The 22,130-nt window shown below is 32.2% G+C and overlaps 2 protein-coding genes, 2 long non-coding RNA genes and 1 other non-coding gene across 5 annotated transcripts; 4 read left to right on the top strand and 1 right to left on the bottom strand.

Moving 5' to 3' along the window:
• Positions 1-1,117: 1,117 nt before the first annotated feature.
• On the top strand, positions 1,118-3,125 carry LOC146899897 (uncharacterized). Its single transcript, XR_015023720.1, has 2 exons — positions 1,118-1,529; positions 2,505-3,125. It is a non-coding gene; the product is annotated as an uncharacterized LOC146899897 (long non-coding RNA).
• On the top strand, positions 1,782-1,851 carry LOC146899898 (small nucleolar RNA U61). The gene has a single exon (XR_015024453.1). It is a non-coding gene; the product is annotated as a small nucleolar RNA U61 (small nucleolar RNA).
• A 4,778-nt stretch (positions 3,126-7,903) lies between the features above and the next one.
• Positions 7,904-9,012, top strand: LOC146899896 (two-component response regulator 24-like). The gene is made up of 2 exons (XM_085738077.1): positions 7,904-8,388; positions 8,573-9,012. The coding sequence occupies exons 1-2, from the start codon at positions 8,170-8,172 to the stop codon at positions 8,786-8,788; spliced, it is 435 nt and encodes a 144-aa protein (XP_085594203.1). The 5' UTR covers positions 7,904-8,169; the 3' UTR covers positions 8,789-9,012.
• Positions 9,013-13,251: 4,239 nt separating this feature from the next.
• LOC146899894 (protein DETOXIFICATION 41-like) lies at positions 13,252-22,061 on the top strand. The gene is made up of 9 exons (XM_085738076.1): positions 13,252-13,669; positions 13,757-13,998; positions 17,009-17,311; positions 19,033-19,122; positions 19,359-19,415; positions 19,627-19,865; positions 21,387-21,505; positions 21,617-21,703; positions 21,868-22,061. The coding sequence occupies exons 1-9, from the start codon at positions 13,343-13,345 to the stop codon at positions 21,931-21,933; spliced, it is 1,530 nt and encodes a 509-aa protein (XP_085594202.1). The 5' UTR covers positions 13,252-13,342; the 3' UTR covers positions 21,934-22,061.
• On the bottom strand, positions 14,008-16,752 carry LOC146899895 (uncharacterized). Its single transcript, XR_015023719.1, has 3 exons — positions 16,441-16,752; positions 15,574-15,769; positions 14,008-14,252 (listed from the first exon to the last, which is right to left on the bottom strand). It is a non-coding gene; the product is annotated as an uncharacterized LOC146899895 (long non-coding RNA).
• Positions 22,062-22,130: the final 69 nt, after the last annotated feature.

Genomic DNA, 22,130 nt, shown 5'->3' with positions numbered 1-22,130 from the left:
CTCTTTCTCTTTTTACACCAAAATAAAGAAGGAAAAAAAATAAGGAAAAGAAGGAGATTCATAAGGGGAGGGAGTGAGGATGAGAGTGAGGATGAGAGATGGTGTGAAGAAATGGGGAAGTTTAGAGGTGTATTTATAGGGGGAGATTGTAACATAGGTTATATCTACCATAAATATAGTAAAAAAAACGTGAAAAAACTTAACAAAAACGTGCAAAACCAATTAAAATGCATTGACCAAAGTCCAAAAATCGTGTGTTCTTGAGCTCTAACCACCGGTCAACTTGCGTGAGTTAACTCGCGCAAAGGCCAGTGGTGCGTGACTTAACTCACGCATGGGTATAATTCTCCAAACATTTGGGCGCGAGCAAAAAGTGTTGGGAGAATAGCATAAACCTATCAATTAAAGATTAGAAAGCTTACACCCACTTGGCCCCAACAGTAATAAGGCAGCGGTTATAAACGAAATTTGTTGTTGACACACTAAAGAATGTTGAAAAACACCAGTAAAAGACGTAAATGCCCCGCCGACAGTTAACTGCTGAGGAAAAGAACCGGCAGTAGATAACTACCGAGGAAAACTTTGGCAGTTAACTACCGCCAGTTCCATCGGCAATTAACTGCCGATGCGTCCTGAACATACGCAGAAACAGAAACATCAGTTTTCCAGTTTCTTCATTGTTCAAAAACTACCCAAAATCTCTCCAATTCCTTCAATTCGAGTTTGAAGTAAAATCAAGTGAATCATCTCCATTTAATCACAAGTAAGTAGTTTGACTCATTTTTAATCATAATGTTAGTTTGCGTAGGTTTTTTTATTTATTTTATTTTATAAATTTGAGTAGTTTGCATGTGGTTAGGGTTGATGTAGGAATTGACAATTTGATGATTGCATGTGTACTTTATGAATTGATAAATGAATGTAGTTGCTGTAAATGATGTTTAAATGATGTTTAAGTATAATGTGGTAGGTTTTTGAATTTAATCATAATGTTTAAATGTTGTAATTGTTTTTTTTAGCGAAAAAAAATTGAATTTGATAGAGTTGTCCAATGCTAGGCCCAGCAGCCTATGTTGGTAGAGACTTTGGAATGGTACAACAGGATACTTAGGTCATATAGGGGTGTTCAAAATATTCAGTTAACTGAACCAAACTACTAACTGAACTGTACTGAACCAAATTTTAATTGAACCACTTAATAAAGTTTTGAACTGAACCATTTTTTAAATACCAATTTAAGTTCAGTTTAAAACCAATTTTTGAACCGGTTTAAGTTTATGAACCGTTTTTTCTAAATATCACAAAAACAACCTCTGAAGCCCAAATTCACAAAATGCCAAAATGGAACCCATGGCAAAAGCGATTGCAAAATCGATGATGAAGATCGAACCCTAGCCCCAAATCGATCTCAAATCACAAATTCACAAAATCAATTCACTTAACCTAACCTAAATTCAGACGAACCCTAGCCCCAATTCGTATAATCCATTTTCGTACTCTTCTCCCTCGTCTTCGTACTCTCGTCACAGGTATGCTCATTCTACTGTGGTTTTGTTCTTTTTTGTATAGAATTTTCGATTTCTAGCTGTTATGCTTATGCTTATAGCTTTTCGATTTCTGGGTCTCTTTGAAATGTTAATTTTCGATTTCTGGGTCTCAAATCCACAAAGATAACACTGGTGTTGATCTTGAACCTTTGTTGTATTCAGTTTGTGATATGTTATCTTTTAATTTTCTGATAATTTTTGTTGAGTTTTATTTTTGTTTCATTCTGTTATTCTGAGCAATGATGAAGAAAACTGTGCTGGAGCTCGTCGATGACGGCGCAATCCTCTAAGAAGTTCTGAGCTCTAATTTTCAACTTTTTTTATTATAAATTATTTCATGGATAATTGATTTGATTCTTTATTAACTGATTCATGATTTTACTTAATGATATTTTAGTTATTTGAATGATTAATTAAGAGGGAATAAGAGAAGCGAAGTGACGATAAAATTTATGAATCTGACAGGTTCTGATCGTTTTCTTAATTCCCTCTCTAATTCTGTTGTTGTTTAGGTTTATTTCTAGGTTCTGATGTAATTTATAAGCCTACTTAGTAATGTTGCAGCATCCTTAAGATTAGCAATGTTGGCTTTGTAAAGTTTGAGTATCATTAGTTGATGAATCATGTTTGTGGTTTACATAAGATGAATCATGTTTGTAAAGTGAATTTTAAGATGGTGTTGCAGCATCCTTAAGATTAGCAATGTTGGCTTTGTAAAGTTTTTGAGTATCATTAGTTGGTGAATCATGTTTGTGGTTTACATAAGATGAATCATGTTTGTAAAGTTATTTTTTTTTGTGCTTCACATAAGATGTGTTACATGACCAACTTAATTTTGTATGTGTTTAGTTTTCACCTCCATTGAACCATTCATCAGTACCATTTGCTTAGCTTCAGTTTTTGCTTATACCTTCCATAATGCTTCTGCTTAAAATTTGATTTTCCAAACCTTTTCAGCAAAATTGCAACAACATCAATATGGATGGTCATGATAGCATTATGGGCTCCGACACAGAAGCACACAGTGGTTCTACACCTCAACCTCCAGTTTCAAACAATGCAAACATGGGTCCGCCTAAGCGTAAAAACCGGTCAAACCGGTCAGCATGTTGGGATCATTTTACACCAATGCCAAGAGTGGAAGGAGTAAAGGCATGTTGGGATCATTTTACACCAATGTTGGGATCATTTTACACCAATGCCAAGAATGCAAACATTGTTTTATAGTAATTGTTTTATAGTTTTTGTGTGTGAACATAGTCACATTTATTTGGTTTTGTTTTTACTGAACAATTCAGGAACAGTACCCATTCTTTATCCCAAAGGAAATATACGAGTTTCCTTTCAATTTTATAATTGATAAGGTGGAGAAGGAGAAGTGCCAACCTAACTTAGCAGTTTCTTCATGTGACTCGGTTAGCAGGGGAGGTGTGATCAAACTCATCGACAACATATATGAAAAACTCATTTATCTTGCTTTTTGGATAACTTATTTATCAATTATTGTTTACATTGTGATTTTGTATGTCTTTGATGACTATTTGTTGATTTTAGCATTTTCTAAAAATTTGGCCAGAAGGGAGGTTATGTGATTTTCCTTGTTAATTTTTGTATTTTACTCGTTTTTTAAACTTTTTCACTAAAAATGTCATAAAGTGGCCGAGCTTTATAGAATCGAAGCATATGACCTTGCATTGGAAATCCGACAAGCATAGCTACAACTTTGGCATTTTGAAAAATTGATTCAAACGAAGAAGCTTTTGACACTATTAACAACAATCATTTAGGCTCTTTTGATAAAGCTTTTGAGTCGTGTTGAATCATTCTTCAATAATATCTACCATTCATACCCTCGTGTATTGAGCTGAGTTCCTAGAATTTGGCAAAATATTCAAAATTCATTTGGATGTCAAAAGTTATCTTGTAAGAAAATAATCTAACATATGATTTATCAAACAATAACTAGAACCATTTAGTTGAAAATTGAAAATTGAAACATAATTTGTGAACCATTTGCGTATAATCAGTTTTTGAACAAATAAGTCATAATGTTTCTAGCTTTTGCGTATAATCTGTTTTTGAACAAATAAGTCACAATCACTTTTTTTAAACAAATAAATTATGATAACTGAAAACCAATATTTTTACCGGTGTCACTAAAAAATGGGTTTTTTTAAAAAACAATGACTAAAATCCAGTTTGAAAACCAATTCAAGAAAAATCTGGTTCAAAAACCGGTTAAAAATAAGTAAACCGGTTTAAAACTATAACTCGGTTCGAAACCGGTTCAAAATAAGTAAACCGGTTCAAAACTGTAAACCGGTTCTGAACCGGTTCTAAACCGAACTGGAACTGGTTTGAAAAATTAACCAGTTTTTTTAAAGTGGTTTTAAAAACTGAATTGTATCCATTAATGTGGTTCAGTTCCAATGCAGTTTAGAACCATGAACACCCCTAAGGTCATATGCTGCACATCAGCATTAGAAGACTCTGACCAGTTTTATCGTCTTCTGAAGGAAGGTCACTATCAGACTTAGGATAGTACAATTTGTCGCCTTCTGACCACGTGCAGATACAAACAAAGAAATTCAAGGAGAAAGAGAATGTAACATATCATTCCAAAAGAAGCAAAGGAATTCCGAATGACTACTCAACAACATTAACCAAATCAAACAATATTCCAATGTCTTTGATCAAGCTTCTCAAGGACTCAAAATCAATATTCCAACTTTCAATATCTCTTAAAGTTTCCTCTACATAAGGACCCGGAGACTTGAAGAAAGATTGAACTATACTCTGAATTTTACAAGTGTTCTTACTATGTCAAAATCAATAACGCACAAACACTTAGAGAATTTGTTATTCTGGCACGTTAGACTTACGATGTTCCAAACGATGTTCCAACACAGGACACAGATAAGCAGATGTTGTATATGATGTTTAGAATATTAAGCTAACAGACACAAACATAATAAAGCAAATAATAGACAGGAAAGAAAAGAGGCACAGAGAAATTGTTAACCCAGTTCGGTGCAACGTCACCTACATCTGGGGGCTACCAAGCCAGGAAGGAAATCCACTAGTGCAGTCCATATTCAAAAGCTCTCAGCAAACCACGTTTGCACTTATGACCTAGGACCTACCCCAACTAGACTTCAACCTAGGAACTCCTAGATCTGAGATCCCATCTCACTCCCTTACAACAGATCACAATCCCCTGTGATTCCCAAATTACAGACACAAATCAAATGAGGTTACCCTCAAAAATAACAACTTGCAACCTTGCTTAAAAGCTTAGGTGCAATTCACAATCTACCTAGCTCCTTACTTAAAAGCTTCAGAGTAGTGCACAATATTACAACTCAAAGCACAGTCCTAAACATGCATCAAGATGATACACGAAAGGCTCACAATAGATAAGACTCAAAACCTAAACAAAGACTCTATTTGTAAACCAATGTCTTGAATGATATCTTCAGGTCTTGCAGCCTTCTTTATATACTGAAGCAAGGCGTGTCATTCCTTCAATCAAGCTTCAGATCGGATCAGTGACTTCTTCATTAAGCAATATGGACTGATAGAGAAACTCCTATAAAATAGGCTTATTAAAAGTCACATTAAAATACTTTCCTAAGTCATTTCAACAATTCCTTAAGAAATCACATAAGTTCTGATCTCTTCATAATTGCACCCGGTTCATACCAACACATGCTGGTGTGGATTCCTTCAATCAAGCAGGCACGTGCGTAAACATAGGTCAAGCCCAGAACGTACAGAACAACTCTTGATGTTGGAACATTGTGTTCCACATCTGAAGTGAATATTTGTTTTAGGCAAAAGTGAAGCCAACATACAAATATCAAACAGAATTTCTTACAAACTTTCATATCTTAGACATTCTTAAGTCTTAGAGTCCATTTGAACTTCATTGCATTACATTTCTGATTGTATATCAAGTAAAAAACCAAAAAAATATTTTATTTGATAAAGTTAGATTATATAAGTCTCTTTCAGTTGTGATTGAGCATTAGAAGTCTCTTTCTCGTGTGATTGAGCAAATAAAGTCTCCTGCTTGCATGCTTGAGCAACTTGTAATTTATGTGATTATAGCGAAATCTCTCAGAAGTGCAAGAGGACCGGACCACTCTTAGTTTGAGAGGAACTAGTATAATTGCTCTCTCTCTCTCTCTCTCTCTCTCTCTCTCTCTCTCTCTCTCTCTCTGAATTTATACCGCTGCGTTTAACTTTGTTTCAGACTTTGAACAAACTCTATTTTACTTCAGACTCTGAATAGTTTTCGCAAACACTTAATTTTTTTTTTTTTGAAGAAGGCAACATAATTCAACTCATCTTCTTATATTTTTCTCACCTTCATATTATATCAATGATAACATATAATATTAAGTATACCGTATAAGATACTTATATTATATATAGGAGAATACTTTTACATAAGTATACTCTTATATGATATAAAATATACTAGTATACTTTATAATATGAAGTTTTAATATAATGCATTATTATCTATATTACCAAAATAAATTATTGTCTTGTATATTTATCTTTGGTAAGATTTGTCCATCCTATTAATAAGTAACACTAATAAATAAATAAATTAAATTGTAGTAGTATAAAATATCTTCCTTTATTTTATTATATACTTTAAAAATAATTCTGACCCCAATTACCTCGGAAATCAAATCCTAAGAATAAAATTGGTGACTAAAATAATAATTAAAACACCATTCTAGCCATCTAATGTTATAATTGATATTCACACGGATCTACTTACTTTTTAGATAAGAAAATAATTAAATTATAGAGTACAAAATCCATGTACACCAAGTCTTTACGAAGAGATGGAGAGACAAGGTAAATGATTACATAACCAATCAAAAAAACATCAACTATTTCTACCACCTTCCTTCCTTCCAAGCATACCAGGCTCGATAGGTTAGTTTGGCGTGTTCGACAATTTTTAGGATTGACACAATAACACGTCTTCTCGTTTGAAAATAAATCAATTTCTATGTAGACAAATTGACCAAACCACGTAGAGCCATACAATAATATGTTAAAATTGTCTACTCCTTTTGCCACTAATTAATTAAGGATGAGAATATCGCGGAACACAAAATAAAACAAGATGTTACCCTACAAGTTTTGACATGTGCACTTATATCCTTTTATTCTCTTAGCATTTGTGAGAGGTAATATAACCAAGAATATATGAAGCCATGGCTAAAAGTGACTTATATTCTTGAACAAGCAAGGAAACACTTGATTCCATTGTTTACAAGATCAAATTCAAAAGTGAAAATCCAATCCAACCTTGTAATCAGTATACTATGATCGATTTCAACAATTTTCAAAAAATTCTATAATTAAGAGATTGATCATGATGATTCTCAACAAATCCTCAACTAATTTACCCTCGTTATTTAGGTGAATGGAGATACATGCATGGGAATGGAGTTTGTCATTATGACGAGATAATAATTTGTTGAGAATCAACCTAAGCTATTTTAATATCCCATGTTTACTTGTCTTAACTAAACTAAGAAATACGAAAACGATAGATTTCTAACTTGCTGTGCTTTGATTAAAATTCATTATGAACTCATAATTAAGATTATTAAATTAAATTGATATCTATATTTAATTCGACTATATTTGGAAAGACTTAATTGATATAGTAGAACTCTAGTACAACATCATGCATGCATAAAGACTGGGAAGATGCTATTTCTCTAGAAAAATAGCATCAAGAAATTTCCAAGACACAGTTGGCAAATTTTAATTGCATGATTTATTTGTCCACTTCCTATTTTTCAGCCACACATCCTTGAATTGTAGCAAATAGTGCATTGTGATTGACTGCTCTTTATTCTTGAAGAATTTTTGATGTTATTTTTCTAGAGATATAACATTGCTCGAAAGACTGACCCATGCATGCCTACTTGCTAGCTCTTACAACATCAAGAATGGAACTAATCACACCAATGTTCAATTGCTTCTATTTAAAGTCATTTAGGCCCGCTTCCGTAAATTCTCGTTGTTCTGCTTTTGTTTCATGTAATGACACACCAACAATCATGCTATCAATACCCATTGATCCAAGTTTTTTTTTTTTTTTTTTTTTTAAATGAGAACGTCAGTAGTTAGTTTGTTAAGTTAATATTTTATACTCTTTGTCCGGGTTTGAACTCAGAACCTCCAACTCTATTAAAAATATATTCACAATGAATTGGATTTTTTTTTTGTACAAACAAAGAATTAGAGTTATTTGCATAATATATAGATGCTAATAATACTATATCAAATGCTACAACCTCAAAAAGTATTAGCAAGGACCACACATCCAATTTAGAAACTCTTGTTGTAGATCATTACAATTCAGTGTGAGAATCAAACAAAATGTTGAAAAATAATTAGCATGGTGTGTATAAATGGGAAAACACTTGTACCTATGCATTTTGCTACTTCTCATCACTGATTCTACCTTGTTTTTAAATCTTCTCCTCAGCTTTTTCTCGTATCCAATCCTCCCTCCACTAACTTTACCTATCTCCAAACCACCATCTCCTCCTCCTCCTCCTCCTAAAGACCAAAACCGAATATGGCATCACCATCTCAAAACTTTACATCCAAGTTAACAGCACTTGTTGTGGATGATGATGCAATGACCCGAAGAATTCATCAAATGACGTTGAGTAACTTAGGAGTTAACAACACTTGTGTGAAAAACGGAAAAGAAGCAGTGGAAATTCATCAGCATGGTAAATTTTTTGACCTAATCTTGATGGATAAGGATATGCCTGAGATGAATGGAGCTGAGGTATACTTTATTTATATTACGCCCTAAATTTTACATTTATATATAACTATATGCATGCATGAGTTCATTCTTGCTTATTTAGGCGTGGTGTAGTGTTTTATTTTTGTTATAAAAGAAAATATATGCATGCATGCATGCATACATGAGTTCATTAATGTTGTCTTTTTATGTGTTTCTTATATAGGCAACAAAGCAACTAAGGTTGATGAGGATATCTAGCACTATTGTTGGTGTATCCTCACACTCTATGGAAGAGGAGGAAATAGTGATAAAATTTATGGAAGCAGGACTCGACGAATATCTTGAGAAACCATTGGATAAGGCAAAACTCAATTCCATTCTTCATGCCGTTGGAAAAATAAAAGAAAAAGAAAATTCCATTCCTCACAAGATGAAATGAACAAAAGTACAATGAATTCAAGGAATTGAATAACATGTAGTTTCATATTCCTTGTATTTTTCCTTTGTACTTCCGTCTACTTAATGGTTATAGTTTTAAATTCTTTGTTTACTTCTATTGGTAAAACATGATGTACTAGTAACTTAATGGTTGTAGGTTCAAATCCTTTGTGAGTGAAAAATATTATGCTGCTAAAGAATTAGTGTAACAATGCTTTCTACTGAGATGGATGTTTTTCTATTGAGTGTAACAATATCAAATTATTCTCAAATTATCTATAAGTAGTTTAGTTATATGTATGTATATTTTTGGCTAAAAAGTCTAAAATAAAAGGGTAATATATGCTTATTTGTTCACTTATGTAAACACAAGTTAATTACAACAGGTGTTGTTCATTGAAATGTCTTAGGTGGAATTCCAAAAGCACTCTAAATAAGGCTTAGATGAAAAACTATTCAAGATCATCCCTCCCTTAGTGCCTCCTAAGTGCCCCTTTTATAGGGATTTGTTGATTCAATGGGCCTTTCTATGGTCACTAAGGCCCATTAATTTGTGATCCAAAGCCTCCCATTGGCTGTCTGGTTTGAGTACGGCTGCACGTGATCAAGGCTGCAACTCGTCCGTACAGAACGCGTGAAGTTAAGACGCACTTTCAAAGACGTTGATCGTTTGTACAAGACATGTGGAATCAGAGCATGCATATTCTTGAACTGGGACCACAAGTTTATCTACATAGCTTGCTTTGTGGTGAGCTTAATGTAGTTCATATCACTTGAATAGTCGAACCAGTGATGAGTGAAGACGGGCTGAGCTGACATGACTTGAATAGTCAAACCAGTGATGAGTGGGGACGAGCTGAACTGACAAGACTTGAACAACCAAACCAGTGCTGAGAAGAGACGAGTTAAGTTGGCATGACTTGAACGGTCAAACCAATGCTTAGTGGAGACGAGCTAAACTGGCATGACTTGAATAGACAAACCAGTGTTGAGAGGAGACGAGCTAAGCTGACATGACTTGAACAGTCAAACCAGTGATGAGTGGGGACGAGCTGAATTGACATGACTTGAACAACCAAACCAGTGCTGAGAAGAGACGAGTTAAGTTGGCATGACTTGAACGGTCAAACCAATGCTTAGTGGAGACGAGCTAAGCTGGCATGACTTGAATAGTCAAACCAGTGCTGAGAGGAGACGAGCTAAGCTGACATGACTTGAACAGTCAAACCAGTGTTGAGTGTAGACGAGCTGAGCTGGCATGACTTGAACAGTCAAACCAATGTTGAGAGGAGATGAGTTAAGCTGGCATAACTTGAACAGTCAAGTAAAATATTACAAGTTACATGGTATGGTCCGTCCATACCACACCACAGTTCACCAAGTGTTAAGCCTGTCAAGACATAGACGTTTGTTCTTTATTCGGTCAACCTCTCTAGCCCACCAAGCGTAGACGTTTGGCTTGTTAAGTACAATGAATGCAAGGAATTGAATAACATGTAGTTGGATTCCTTGTATTTTCATTTCCCCATTTTGTATTTCCGTCTACTTAATGGTTATAGTTTCAAATTCTTTGTTTACTTCTATGGGTGAAACATGATGTACTAGCATCTTAATGGTTGTAGTTTCAAATCCTTTGTGAGTGAACAATATTATGCTGCTAAAGAATTAGTGTAACAATGCTTTCTACTGAGATGGATGTTTTTCTATTGAGTGTAACAATATCAAATTGTTCTCAAATTATCTATAAGTAGTTTAGTTATATGTATGTATATTTTTGGCTAAATTAAAAGTCTAAAATAAAAGGGTAATATATGCTTATCGAAAGAAAAAAAAGGAGTAACATATGTTCATGTGTTTCCTCCCTTGTGTAAAAATTTGTAAATGTAGCAATTTTTTCTGTTTGACCTCCTCTCCCATTCTTTCACTCCATATATGTATCGTGTTCTTTTGTAAGTGTATGAAAGAAGAAAGGCATAATTACTAACATTGCAAAGATTTTTTTTATAGATTTGATTAGTTATAAATGGAAGGGATGAGTCATATGCAAGATTCCATTCCAAAGAAATGGAGATTGGGATGAGTCAAAAAGTTTCAAACAAGTACGAGAGTACTTCTGCAAATTGTTACACATTAATTTCTTTTTGTGCTATTTTTATTTTATCATCTCTTTAAGTGTTAAGAGAAAAATTCTTGAGGCTTATTTTTTTTTGAACAGGCAAATTTATTAATGAAAAGAGATAAGTACAAAGTGTACTAACCCCTAAACCGGAAAAAAAAATATATAAGGACTCACCCCCCGGAAACAAGTACAAGAGTTATTTTGTTTGTATTTCTTAAACATGCAAACACCTAATTTACTAAACTTCGAGTTACACTTCAATGATTTGCTTATAGTTAATAAAAATCAAAAATAGTTATTGTCCTTCATGATCAATCAATCAACTCTATGTGTCATCCCCCATACCATAAAGTTTACAGTACAAATTGATTTGGTGTTTCCCGCTAAATTCAACAAGATAAAAATTTCCTCCATAGCAATCAATTATTGATCCATTCAAAAAAAGCAATCAATTATTGATGTATGATTAGATAATAATAATAATAATAATAATAATAATAATAATAATAATAATAATAATAATAATAATAATAATAATAATAATAATAATAATAATAATAGTGTATATGCATGGGAACATGATTTTACACTTTTACCAAATAAAACCCGGTACCAAACTTGTAGAACTTCAGAAAATGGGTCTGCAGATTTTTAATGCATTGAGTTAAAAAATCAACATAAGAATTAAAAAAACGTGCATTGTTAACAATTAGTAGAAAAGAAAAAAGTTAATAAACTAAGTTACCTACAACCCATTAAAATTAGCCACATGTACTCTCTTTATATATGTGTGTGGGTTTTGAAAGGCAACCTAAGGTTTTCTAATTATTATCTTAAATAAAATGCAGTGTTTTAATTGCCATGTATGAAAACTCTAGTTGGGGCATAACATTGGAGCACTTCAATCGGATTTCTTAAAAGCCCGATATTTGGTGGATTGGATTATGGACAGAGGATAATATATATTCAGAGAGGGCTAAATAAAGGAGATCCTCTTACTCCTTGTTCCTTTCAGTGACGGAAGGTTTTAGTGGTTTTGATGTGAAATGTTGTGGATTTAACTTTTTCTAAGGGTTTTAAGTTGGTCAAGAAGGGTGCCTATTTTCCATCTACAATATTCAGACCGGTGCGTTTGATTTGCTAAAAAATGAAGAACAGGACAGAACAACTCTAGTTGTCCAGTGTTTGATTTGTAAAACAGTTTCAGGTACAGGACAAACTGGAGGCAAGGGACAGGACAAAAACTCATATTTTTGTCCCTCACCAAACCACAGCACAACTTTTTGTCCCACGTACAAGTTGTATAAAATACCAAAATAGCATTTTGTCCCCCAAAAATCGTATAAAACATAAAATTACTCATTGCCGTAAAAAATTTGTCCTGTGCTGTTCTGCCTTGTGTTGTGCTGTTCTGTCTTGTACTGTTATGTCTAGTACTTACTGTTTTGCAAACCAAACACAGAGGTGAAGCGTTTAGGGATAATCTTTGGATTTTAAAGGTGCTTTTGAGATGTATAATTAAGGGTTAATTAAATCTTAATTTTTAGAAAGTTGTTTTGTGGGGATTAATGTATCGAGAGAACTTATGGAGATAATTTGTGATTTTTTGAATTGTAGCGAGGATTCTCTCCCTTTTATTTATTTGGGGCTTCCAATAGGGTTGAACCCTAGAAAGCTAACGATTTGAGAACCTTTGTTGGACAAATTGAGGCAAAGATTGGATTCTTGGGTAAATAGATATGCTAATCTTGGTGTCCACATTGTTTTGATCAATTCGGTATTAAATTTATTTATGAAGATGCCGACTTTCATGTAGAGGAAGATAGTGTGCATTCAAAAATGATAGTGATGCTATCATTTGTCTATTCTCAGTATAAGGCAAAGTAAACCTATATTTAAAAATAATTTTGACCACAATTACAACTCTGAAATCAAAAGGCGCTAGCTAGTAGCTAGTCGGAATAACATTGGTGACTCTCTAGCTTGTAACAATAATTTTTTTTTTAGGGAATTTAATTTTACTACTAGCAGAGTTTCTTAATTATAGTAACTTAGTCAAGAGAATCTTATATTTAAAGCCAAAAGTAATAAAGAGAGTAGTTTGGGCATTAACTAATGCCTTGAATTCTCCACACCTTTATGCATCAATTGTACAAAAAATCGTTATGATTGTACTAATGATGATAATTTTGGTACACCAACAAACTCTATGAATCAATTTTACCAAAAAATGGTTATAATTGCACTCCCAAAAAGGCATTGTGATGATAACGTTAGTACACCCAAGCCAACAAATTCTTACTGCTGATAGCGTCACTACACCAACAAACTCTTTTGAGTTTTGAAAATAAGTGACCCCCATAATGAATAAAGCATTGTTGCCAAAAACACAAAACAGAAAAGAAAAACTAGCATATAGCTTCATATTAATTTATCATGGCTTCTACAGAAAATTACCAGCCTTTGATTACTGTTGTTGAGGATGAAGAGTGGTCAAACCCTAATGTGGTTATGAGAGATTTATCTTCGGAGAGGGTGGAAGAGATTCTTGGAAGAAGAATTTCAGTAGTTGGGTGGTTGAAGCTTATAGCATGGGAGTCAAGGGTACTTTGGTATCTATCTGGGGCATCTATTGTTGTATCTGCATTTTGTTTCATGTTTACCACTGTCACTCTTATGTTTACTGGCCATTTGGGTTCTTTACCACTTGCTGGTGCTTCCATTGCTTGCATTGGTATTCAAGGCTTAGCCTTTGGAATTATGGTACGTATATATACTTTTGTCGCATTTATTTATTCAAAGTTGAAAACCCTAATTAACACAATATAAAATATTTGTGATCCTTGCCAGATAGGTATGGCTAGTGCTGTGCAAACTTATTGTGGGCAAACATATGGAGCAAAGAGATACAATGCAATGGGTATTATATTTCAAAAAGCCCTAATATTGCACTTGGGAGCAGCAGTGATTCTTTCATTTCTCTATTGGTATTGTGGTCCAATTCTCAAAGCCATGGGTCAGGCTGAAGAAATAGCACAAGAAGGTCAAATATTTGCTCATGGATTAATTCCTCAACTATATGCACTTGCACTGAGTTACTGTAACGCCCAAACTAAACTTATCTAGAATATTTAGAATGTGCGTTAAACTTAGTACTGGATACATTAAAATTACAATAATAAAAATTTCAACTGAATAATATATACATCACTGCAGGATCGTACATTTGCTATCTGAATACATGTCTGGAACCGTAACAAATAATCTGAATTAGTACGACACGAGCATGTGAAAATATATTAGTCAGCCTCCTGTATTGTCTCCTTGCCACGTACAACCTGCTGATCTGAAATAAAATAAAAGGGATTGGGGTGAGACGGGATGTCTCAGTGAGTTCCACCTATCCTAGGTTGTAGGCAATCACAGGGAACCTAGGATCGCCATCTGTCTCTAAACCTAACCCATTCCGGGTTTATACTGTTTTATCATGGATAACTGAGCGATCGGGGGATAACTAGGATCGCTATCTGAATTACTAATATAATTCTAATACTAATGACAAAATCATAAACATAATCATAATGTCTGTCATATTATGTTAGAAATGTTAGCGTTGAACAAACAATATTATCTGAGTTGATTTTACGGAATAAACCCAGGTGGAGTAACCCCGAAATTTATTCCACTCTGACCGGTATTAATTTCCAACTGGCGGGAACCCAACTGACGGGGATACCGGACTCCTCTTATTGTCATGGGGTCATCCTTACGGATAGTGCCCGTTCCAACTGGCGGGAACCTTTCGTATCCAACTGGCGGGAATAGCGAAAGCCATGACTTATAAATTATTTAATATTATAAATTGAACTGATTCTCTGATAACTGAGTTAATCCTCAACTCCACTACTGACGGGGATCTAGAGAGGAATAACTTATCTTAACTGATTTTCTTATGATGATAATTTTCCTGAGTCTAATAATAAAGACGTAATAATTCGTCTTTATTCTGAAATTATTTCTGATACTAACCTATTCAGGTTCTAGGCATATCGTTGTCATATGCCATTCCTAAAAGGTTATAAAATTTTCCCCATATTCTGATAAACTAAATTCGACTAATTAAGTCGAGCTTCCATACTTAGAATTCTTTTCTTTCCAATGATTGGAAATCTACTCATGAATGATTTGTTCCAATGGCTAATTTACTCTAAACATTCTTTTACACAAATAAATATACACTATGGTAGTATAGGATCAGAGGATATTCATAATACAATTTCGGCTACATACACATATTCATTAAAAATGAGAATTTAGAGTCTTAGCCAAACCAAACCATCATATCACCTTAAAAGTATAATTTATATTAGCTAAGAGTCGAAATAAGTAATAAAATCCAACAATTCTCACTTTCCGGAATGTTAGCCGAAATTGCATATTTATTCATACTCACGTAAAACTTATCATAATAATTTTCCTCTAACTCCTACATTACCATAAGCATATTTATCAACATAAAAACTATTTTAGAGTACACTAGCAAGGGTGTGAACCTTAAATCATATTGTCACTAAATTATGTTCTAATATATATCAATTCATAAACTATCATTCTAGTGGCATAATATAACTACCCAAAGGGAAGTTTTTCTATCTAAGGGAACTCACCGTGAATCATTCCTGAAAATTGCAAGCAGCTTATCCCAAAATATGCAGCTCTGCTATCTCCAAAACTCTATAATCACTTTCCCAAAATAGCTTATGCCTTAGCTTATAGGTCTTGCCCCTTCTAAAACAATTCAAATCAATCGTGACATAGCCTTACTTCATCAACCAGCTTACACAAAAATTTTCATTTCAGTCCCTGCACCAGAAGTTCGCCGTTTGGCTATTTAAGCACTTCTAAAACAGCTTAATTATCATTTAAGCACTTTTAACATTACTAAAACAGCTTATCATTTTTCCATTACTCATATGTCAATTAAACATATTTCTCATAAGCTGTTCTTCAGAAAATAATACTTGAAACAACTTAACTTTCAACTTAAGCTATTCTTCAATGACTTAACTAGCAACTTATAACTTCTATCACATAAATTTCGACCCAACCTTTAACACAGCAGTTCCAACATGTATTATTAGCCCTATGAACCACTTATACAGTAGTTTGAACTCACAACTTAGTCATTTAAGGCATTTTGCTCAAAACAGCTTAACTGTCAGCTTATGACCTCTAAACAATTCAATTTCTGCTCAAATTTTCCAGAAGCAATCCCAACCTGTTTAAACACCTCCTAAACCAATTATACAAAATTCCAACATGTTACAATCAATAATCACTTGAAATAGCTTATGGGAATAACTTGCACACTTTAAGTTCTAAGTTTTCACACCAATGCTCCTAGCTTATTATCATTCTTCATACCATATTTCTAAATACCATTACCACACATAATCCTCTTCTAATTACACATAAAACATATATCAAATCTTGGATTAAATAAATTCCCATGAAAAGGTGATTATGCCACTTACCTTGTGATTAATCCATTCTTTGGTGCTCTAATGCAAACTCATAAGCTAATTCCCATGAGGCTTGAATGAAAATGAAGGTTATGGAGAATTAAGAGGAGGGGCGGTTTTGTGAGCAATGGAGGGAAAGAGAGATTTTTGAAACTTGGCTCTTGGCTAGAACTCCACATAGAACCCATTGGTAGCTTAATTATAGTGATTCCATGGAAGATTAGTTAAATTTTGGTGGCTAAAGTTGCATGGAAGTGGAGGCCGATTTCTTGGTCTTAGAAAGGATGGAGAGAATTTGCTTTCTAGTGCAAGAAAGAAGTGGGTAGAAAGAACTAGAAAGTGGTTCCAACTTTCTTAAAAAAAATCTCAAGTCCAAGTTACCAAATTGCCCTTCAAAGGAAAAGACATAATTATCGTCCGTTAATTCGTAACCATTTAATTTCTCATGTCCGTTGGAATAGTAATACGAGAAACTTACCAAATATCGTCGATTTCTCAACAAGTAATTAATCCTTGAAAATTATTTCCGTTCTAACATGTAACTGATACGACAATTTATTTAAAATTACGTGGGATATTACAGTTACCCTATGCAGAGATTCCTCCAAGCTCAAAACATAGTGAACCCTCTTGCATACATGGTGTTTGGAGTGTTTTGCTTGCACATATTACTCAATTGGGTTGTGATTTATGTTTTGGGCTATGGAGTTTTTGAAGCTGCTTTGACTCTCAGTTTTTCTTGGTGGGTTTTTGCATTAATGAATGGACTTTATATTCTTCTAAGTCCATCTTGTAAGGAAAGTTGGACAGGATTCTCTAGAAGAGCTTTCATAGGGATATGGCCTTATTTCAAGATCACTATTGCTTCTGCTGTTATGTTGTGGTATGCATCTCTCTCTCTCATCACCTATTTGTCCACTATTCATTTTGTAAATAATAACAATATAATACACCCTTGTGTTCTTTTTATATAAAAGATACATTTTAGCTCATAAAAGTTAATGTATCTGATCCAAAATTTGCACTAGATATATGAACTTTTGTTAACATGAATACATCTTATAAAAAGAGTAGAGAGAGAAAAAGATTAATTATTTTTACACGTGTATCTGATTAAATCATACTCCCTCCATTCCTTTTTTTTTTTTTTTTTTATGTTTTAGCTCTTGACACAAGTTTTAAGGAGTAATTAAAGTATATAAATATTTATGTGTTTTTGACTAAAATGTCCTTATTTATCATTAAATTCACATATGATAAACCAAAGGTCACAACTACTTTAATAGTTTATGGTGTTTTCCAACAAGGGTAAACTTGAGAAAACAATAATAAATTGGCTTAATTACACTTTTGGCCCCCTAAGTATCCAAAAGTTGCGATTTTGGCCCCCTAAAAAAAAAATCTCTTTTTTGGCCCCTTAAGTTCACTTTTGGTTGCAATTTTGGCCCCCCAAGCCAATTTTGACCCAGTCAACAGACATGTGGGCGCCACGTGTGTAAATTTTTTTATTTTATTTTTATTTTTTTAATTTATAAAAAATAAAAAAAATATTTTTGTAATTAAAAAAATGTTTTTTTATTACAGAAATAAAAATGTTTTTTTAATTACAAAAAAAATTGAAAAAAAATATTATAAAATTCTGGAAAATTGAAAAATTAATAAAAAAATTGAAAAAAATTCTGGAAAATTGAAAAATTAATAAAAAATGATTAAAAAAATAAAATAATCTAAAAAATTCTGAAAAATTAAAATTTCGAAATTTTCTAAAAAAATTAAAATTCTGGAAAAATGAAATTTTCGAAATTTTAATGAAAAATTTTAATTAAAATTCTGGAAAAATTCTAATTAAAATTTTAATGAAAAATAAAAATTCTGGAAAATATTTAAAAAAATTCGAAATTTTCGAAAAAATTAAAAAGATTAATCATTTTTAAAAAAATGAAATTTTTGAAATTTTCATTAGTATATAATTTTTCAATTTTCCAGAATTTCTTAATATTTTTTTCAATTTTTTTATTAATTTTTCAATTTCCCAGAATATTTTAATATTTTTTTTCAATTTTTTTATTAATTTTTCAATTTTCCAGAATTTTTAAAAAAAATTTCAATTTTTTTTATTAATTTTTCATTTTTCCAGAATTTTTATTTATTTTTTAATTACAAAATAAAAAAAATATTAAAAAATACAAAAATGCGTCCACGTCAGCGTTGACTGGGTCAAAATTGGGCTAGGGGGCCAAAAGTGAACTTAAGGGGCCAAAAAAGAGATATTTGTTTAGGGGGCCAAAATCGTAACTTTTGGATACTTAGGGGGCCAAAAGTGTAATTAAGCCTAATAAATTCACTAAAACATCAAAAGTTTTGGAATATAATCGAAACTCTAAAACATCAAAAGAAAAGGAATGAAGGGAGTACAAAGTAGCATCATGGAGTGATTTTATTCAATGCATGTGTAAGAAAATTTTACATTATTGATGTATAAAAATAAAATCCTAATAATAATAGTCCTTAATGGTAATGTCATTTTAATTTTTCTCTATTATCAAATTTATTATTTTACCATAAACTTTTAATCTAGTCTAGCTATTATAAACGAGAATGTAGTTTGGAGATATGGTGTAGCCGAGCAATGATCCTTCTATCAGGACTTCTACCTGCAGATCCTACCATCTCTCTAGATTCTATATCTATATGGTATGTTCAACCTTCTTATAGCCTATTGATGAAAACTCACACTATATGCATGTTGAGAAAGTGGAAAATTGTGCCTTTAAATTCGCACCTAGCATATCAAATATTTGTGCAACCTTTTATGGAGCGACTTTTTTATCTTTTAATTCAATTATTAGGTTGTAGACTAAATTATTTTTGAAAATTATATGTATATCCATTAATTTAAATGTTCTCACCATATCAAAATAAACTTTCAGCATGAATTATTGGATTTGGGACATGAGCTTTATGTTGGGCCTATGTTCAGCCACCAGGTTTGTGACACAAACACAACTCCATATACAATTAATTTTGGATTTTAGCTTTAAAAGAATATAGTAGATTTTACTTTGACAAAATATATATATATATATATATATATATATATATATATATATATATATATATATATATATATATATATATATATATATATAGATTTTACCAAAAAATATTAATGTAAATGTGTGTCCCTTAAATTTGCAGTGTTAGAGTAAGTAATGAATTGGGAGCAGCACATCCAAGATTAGCAAGATTTTTAGTAATAGTTGTGAATGGGTCTAGCCTTCTCATCAGCATAGTATTATCTGCACTTATTCTAATATTTCGAGTTTCATTAAGCAAACTCTTCACCAATGATTCTACAGTCATTGAGGCTGTGTCCCATTTGATCCCATTGCTTGCCATATCTGTTCTCTTAAATGGAATTCAACCTATACTCTCAGGTAATTAATAATCATACTCTTCAATATTATTTTCATTGATTTTGAAAATTCATTTTTACTAGACTTTCTTCTATCTATGACAATTGTTTAGTACATGAGTTTTTCATATCGTTTTTTACAACTGAAGATGTTTTCAAAAAGTAAAAGAGACCTAAATCGATAAGAATGTCCTTAAAATTATAATTTAATTGCTAATCATTTTAGTATATATCGTTATCGATCCTTGACAAATATATCGTATTAGTCTCTAAATTTAAATACTTTAAATTAAGTTAATCTCTAAAAAAGTTAGTAGGAAATATCATATGATTAATCTTCATTTTTGCTATAATAATATAAAAAAACACGAATACATAGGGCGATCAAAATGATCGAAAATATGTACAATTTTAGGAAACTCATTGTTAATTTCTTAATTTCATACACTAAACTTAAGCAAACAATTTACTCAAAATCAATTATTATCATAGCATAACCAAACATACACTAAGTTTGTGTATGTACTTGTTGTGGAGTATATGAAAAATACTTTAATGACTTTAGTTTATTTTGATGAGAGAATAATAGATCAATGATTAAAATAAATTATTTTAATAAAAGAAAATGATTGATTACACAAAAGATAGAGACAAAATCTCAATAACACACAACTTCAAAGTGAGTTGATCGAAACCCGGTAATATCTTCTTATATCTCTTTACTCTTTACTTTTAAAAAAGAAAAAGGAAAAGAAAAATAAGCTAAACTTGAACGGGATGAGTCTTTGAACACCTTCCATTTATAAACAACGTCCATGCTAACTTCTATTCTCACAATTCACAATACATTTCACACTTCATTGCCTTAATCTCCGACTGCAAATTCGCCAATAAACACATTTCCGCTTCCCATAACGGAAACACCACCACCATATCATGGTTAAAGCCATGAGCAACTCATCTCATTGCCTTTAATGTCATGGAGACGACAGGATCTTTGAACAAGTGTTTATAAGTAGGGGTCAGTCATCACTACACAAGTCAATTTTGTTGGATTGTGTTAGCTAGACACATTCACAAATTTTAAGATGGTGTCAAACTGCATCTAAGATTTGTTGGACCACTTATTGTCAAATTTTCACTATATTTTAGTGAATAAAAACCTAAAGTAAAGTTCTATGTTATAGTGTTCCTAAGGAAATCAGAAAAGGAAAAAGAAGCCAAATTTTTCATGATTAACAAAATGAAGAAGTGTAACAAATACGACTTATAAATATTGTCCAAAAGTATTGTAAATGTATTGTCCAAAAGGCACTGAAAGTGAATAAAAATGCAATGTTGCAAAGAATCAAAGCCTTTTTTTTTTTTTTTAAACTAGGAATCAAAATTCACAAATCAATCAATCCAGTACCTCAAAATTATGTATTTGTTTTTATAAAAAAAAAAGTAATATTAAAGATAATATAAGTAGTTATCCCTAAAGGGAGAAAATGATAAAAAAAAATTAAATCAAAGTTTCTTATATTTTCTTTGGACATTCTAGGTGTGGCTATTGGAAGTGGATGGCAGGATTTGGTAGCTTATGTTAACTTGGCTGCTTATTATCTTGTTGGTCTCCCCATTGGTTGTGTCCTTGGTTTTAAAACAAGTTTGGGTGTAGCAGTAAGTTGAAAATACTTTAATATATTTTTTTAAAAAAATTGAGTCATTTTAATTTGCACCTTAACTTATGATTAAAAGAGGGTACATATACTTGGCTTTATATTTTTGTAGGGCATGTGGTGGGGCATGATTGTTGGCATTTTACTTCAAACATTGATTCTTATCATTCTTACAATAAGAACAGATTGGGACAAAGAGGTAACGTGTTTAATTGTTATTATCAAATAAATTACTTGCTTTCTGCATAGGTTAATTGCTTAGTTTAAATAGTTCTTTGTGAATAAAATTTTGGCAATAATATTTTTAATATTTTATTTGAAATCGTTTTTTTTTTTTTGCATCTTCAATTTTTGTGATTATAGGTTGAAAAAGCTATTGCTCGTGTAAAGTCTGAAGCTGGAAAACTAGACTTAGTTGACAATATCTAAATTAAGAGGCAACTTGTAAATGGAGGCATTACCATATTTTATGTAGACAGGGAATTATGGGCTGTTCTTGTTCAATGTCCTCAACGTCAGTTATTATCATTATTATATTATATTTTGCTTATATCTCAATTATCTTCTAAAAGTCAATGTTAAATGAAAGATTGATTTAAAGCATAAATATAATCGAAGGATGAAAA

The sequence above is a fragment of the Medicago sativa genome, chromosome 8 (assembly GCF_051527215.1).
Source record: "Medicago sativa cultivar Bolivia chromosome 8, Bolivia_mono, whole genome shotgun sequence".
NCBI lineage: Eukaryota > Viridiplantae > Streptophyta > Magnoliopsida > Fabales > Fabaceae > Medicago > Medicago sativa.
This window is presented reverse-complemented; position numbering and strand designations above follow the sequence as displayed.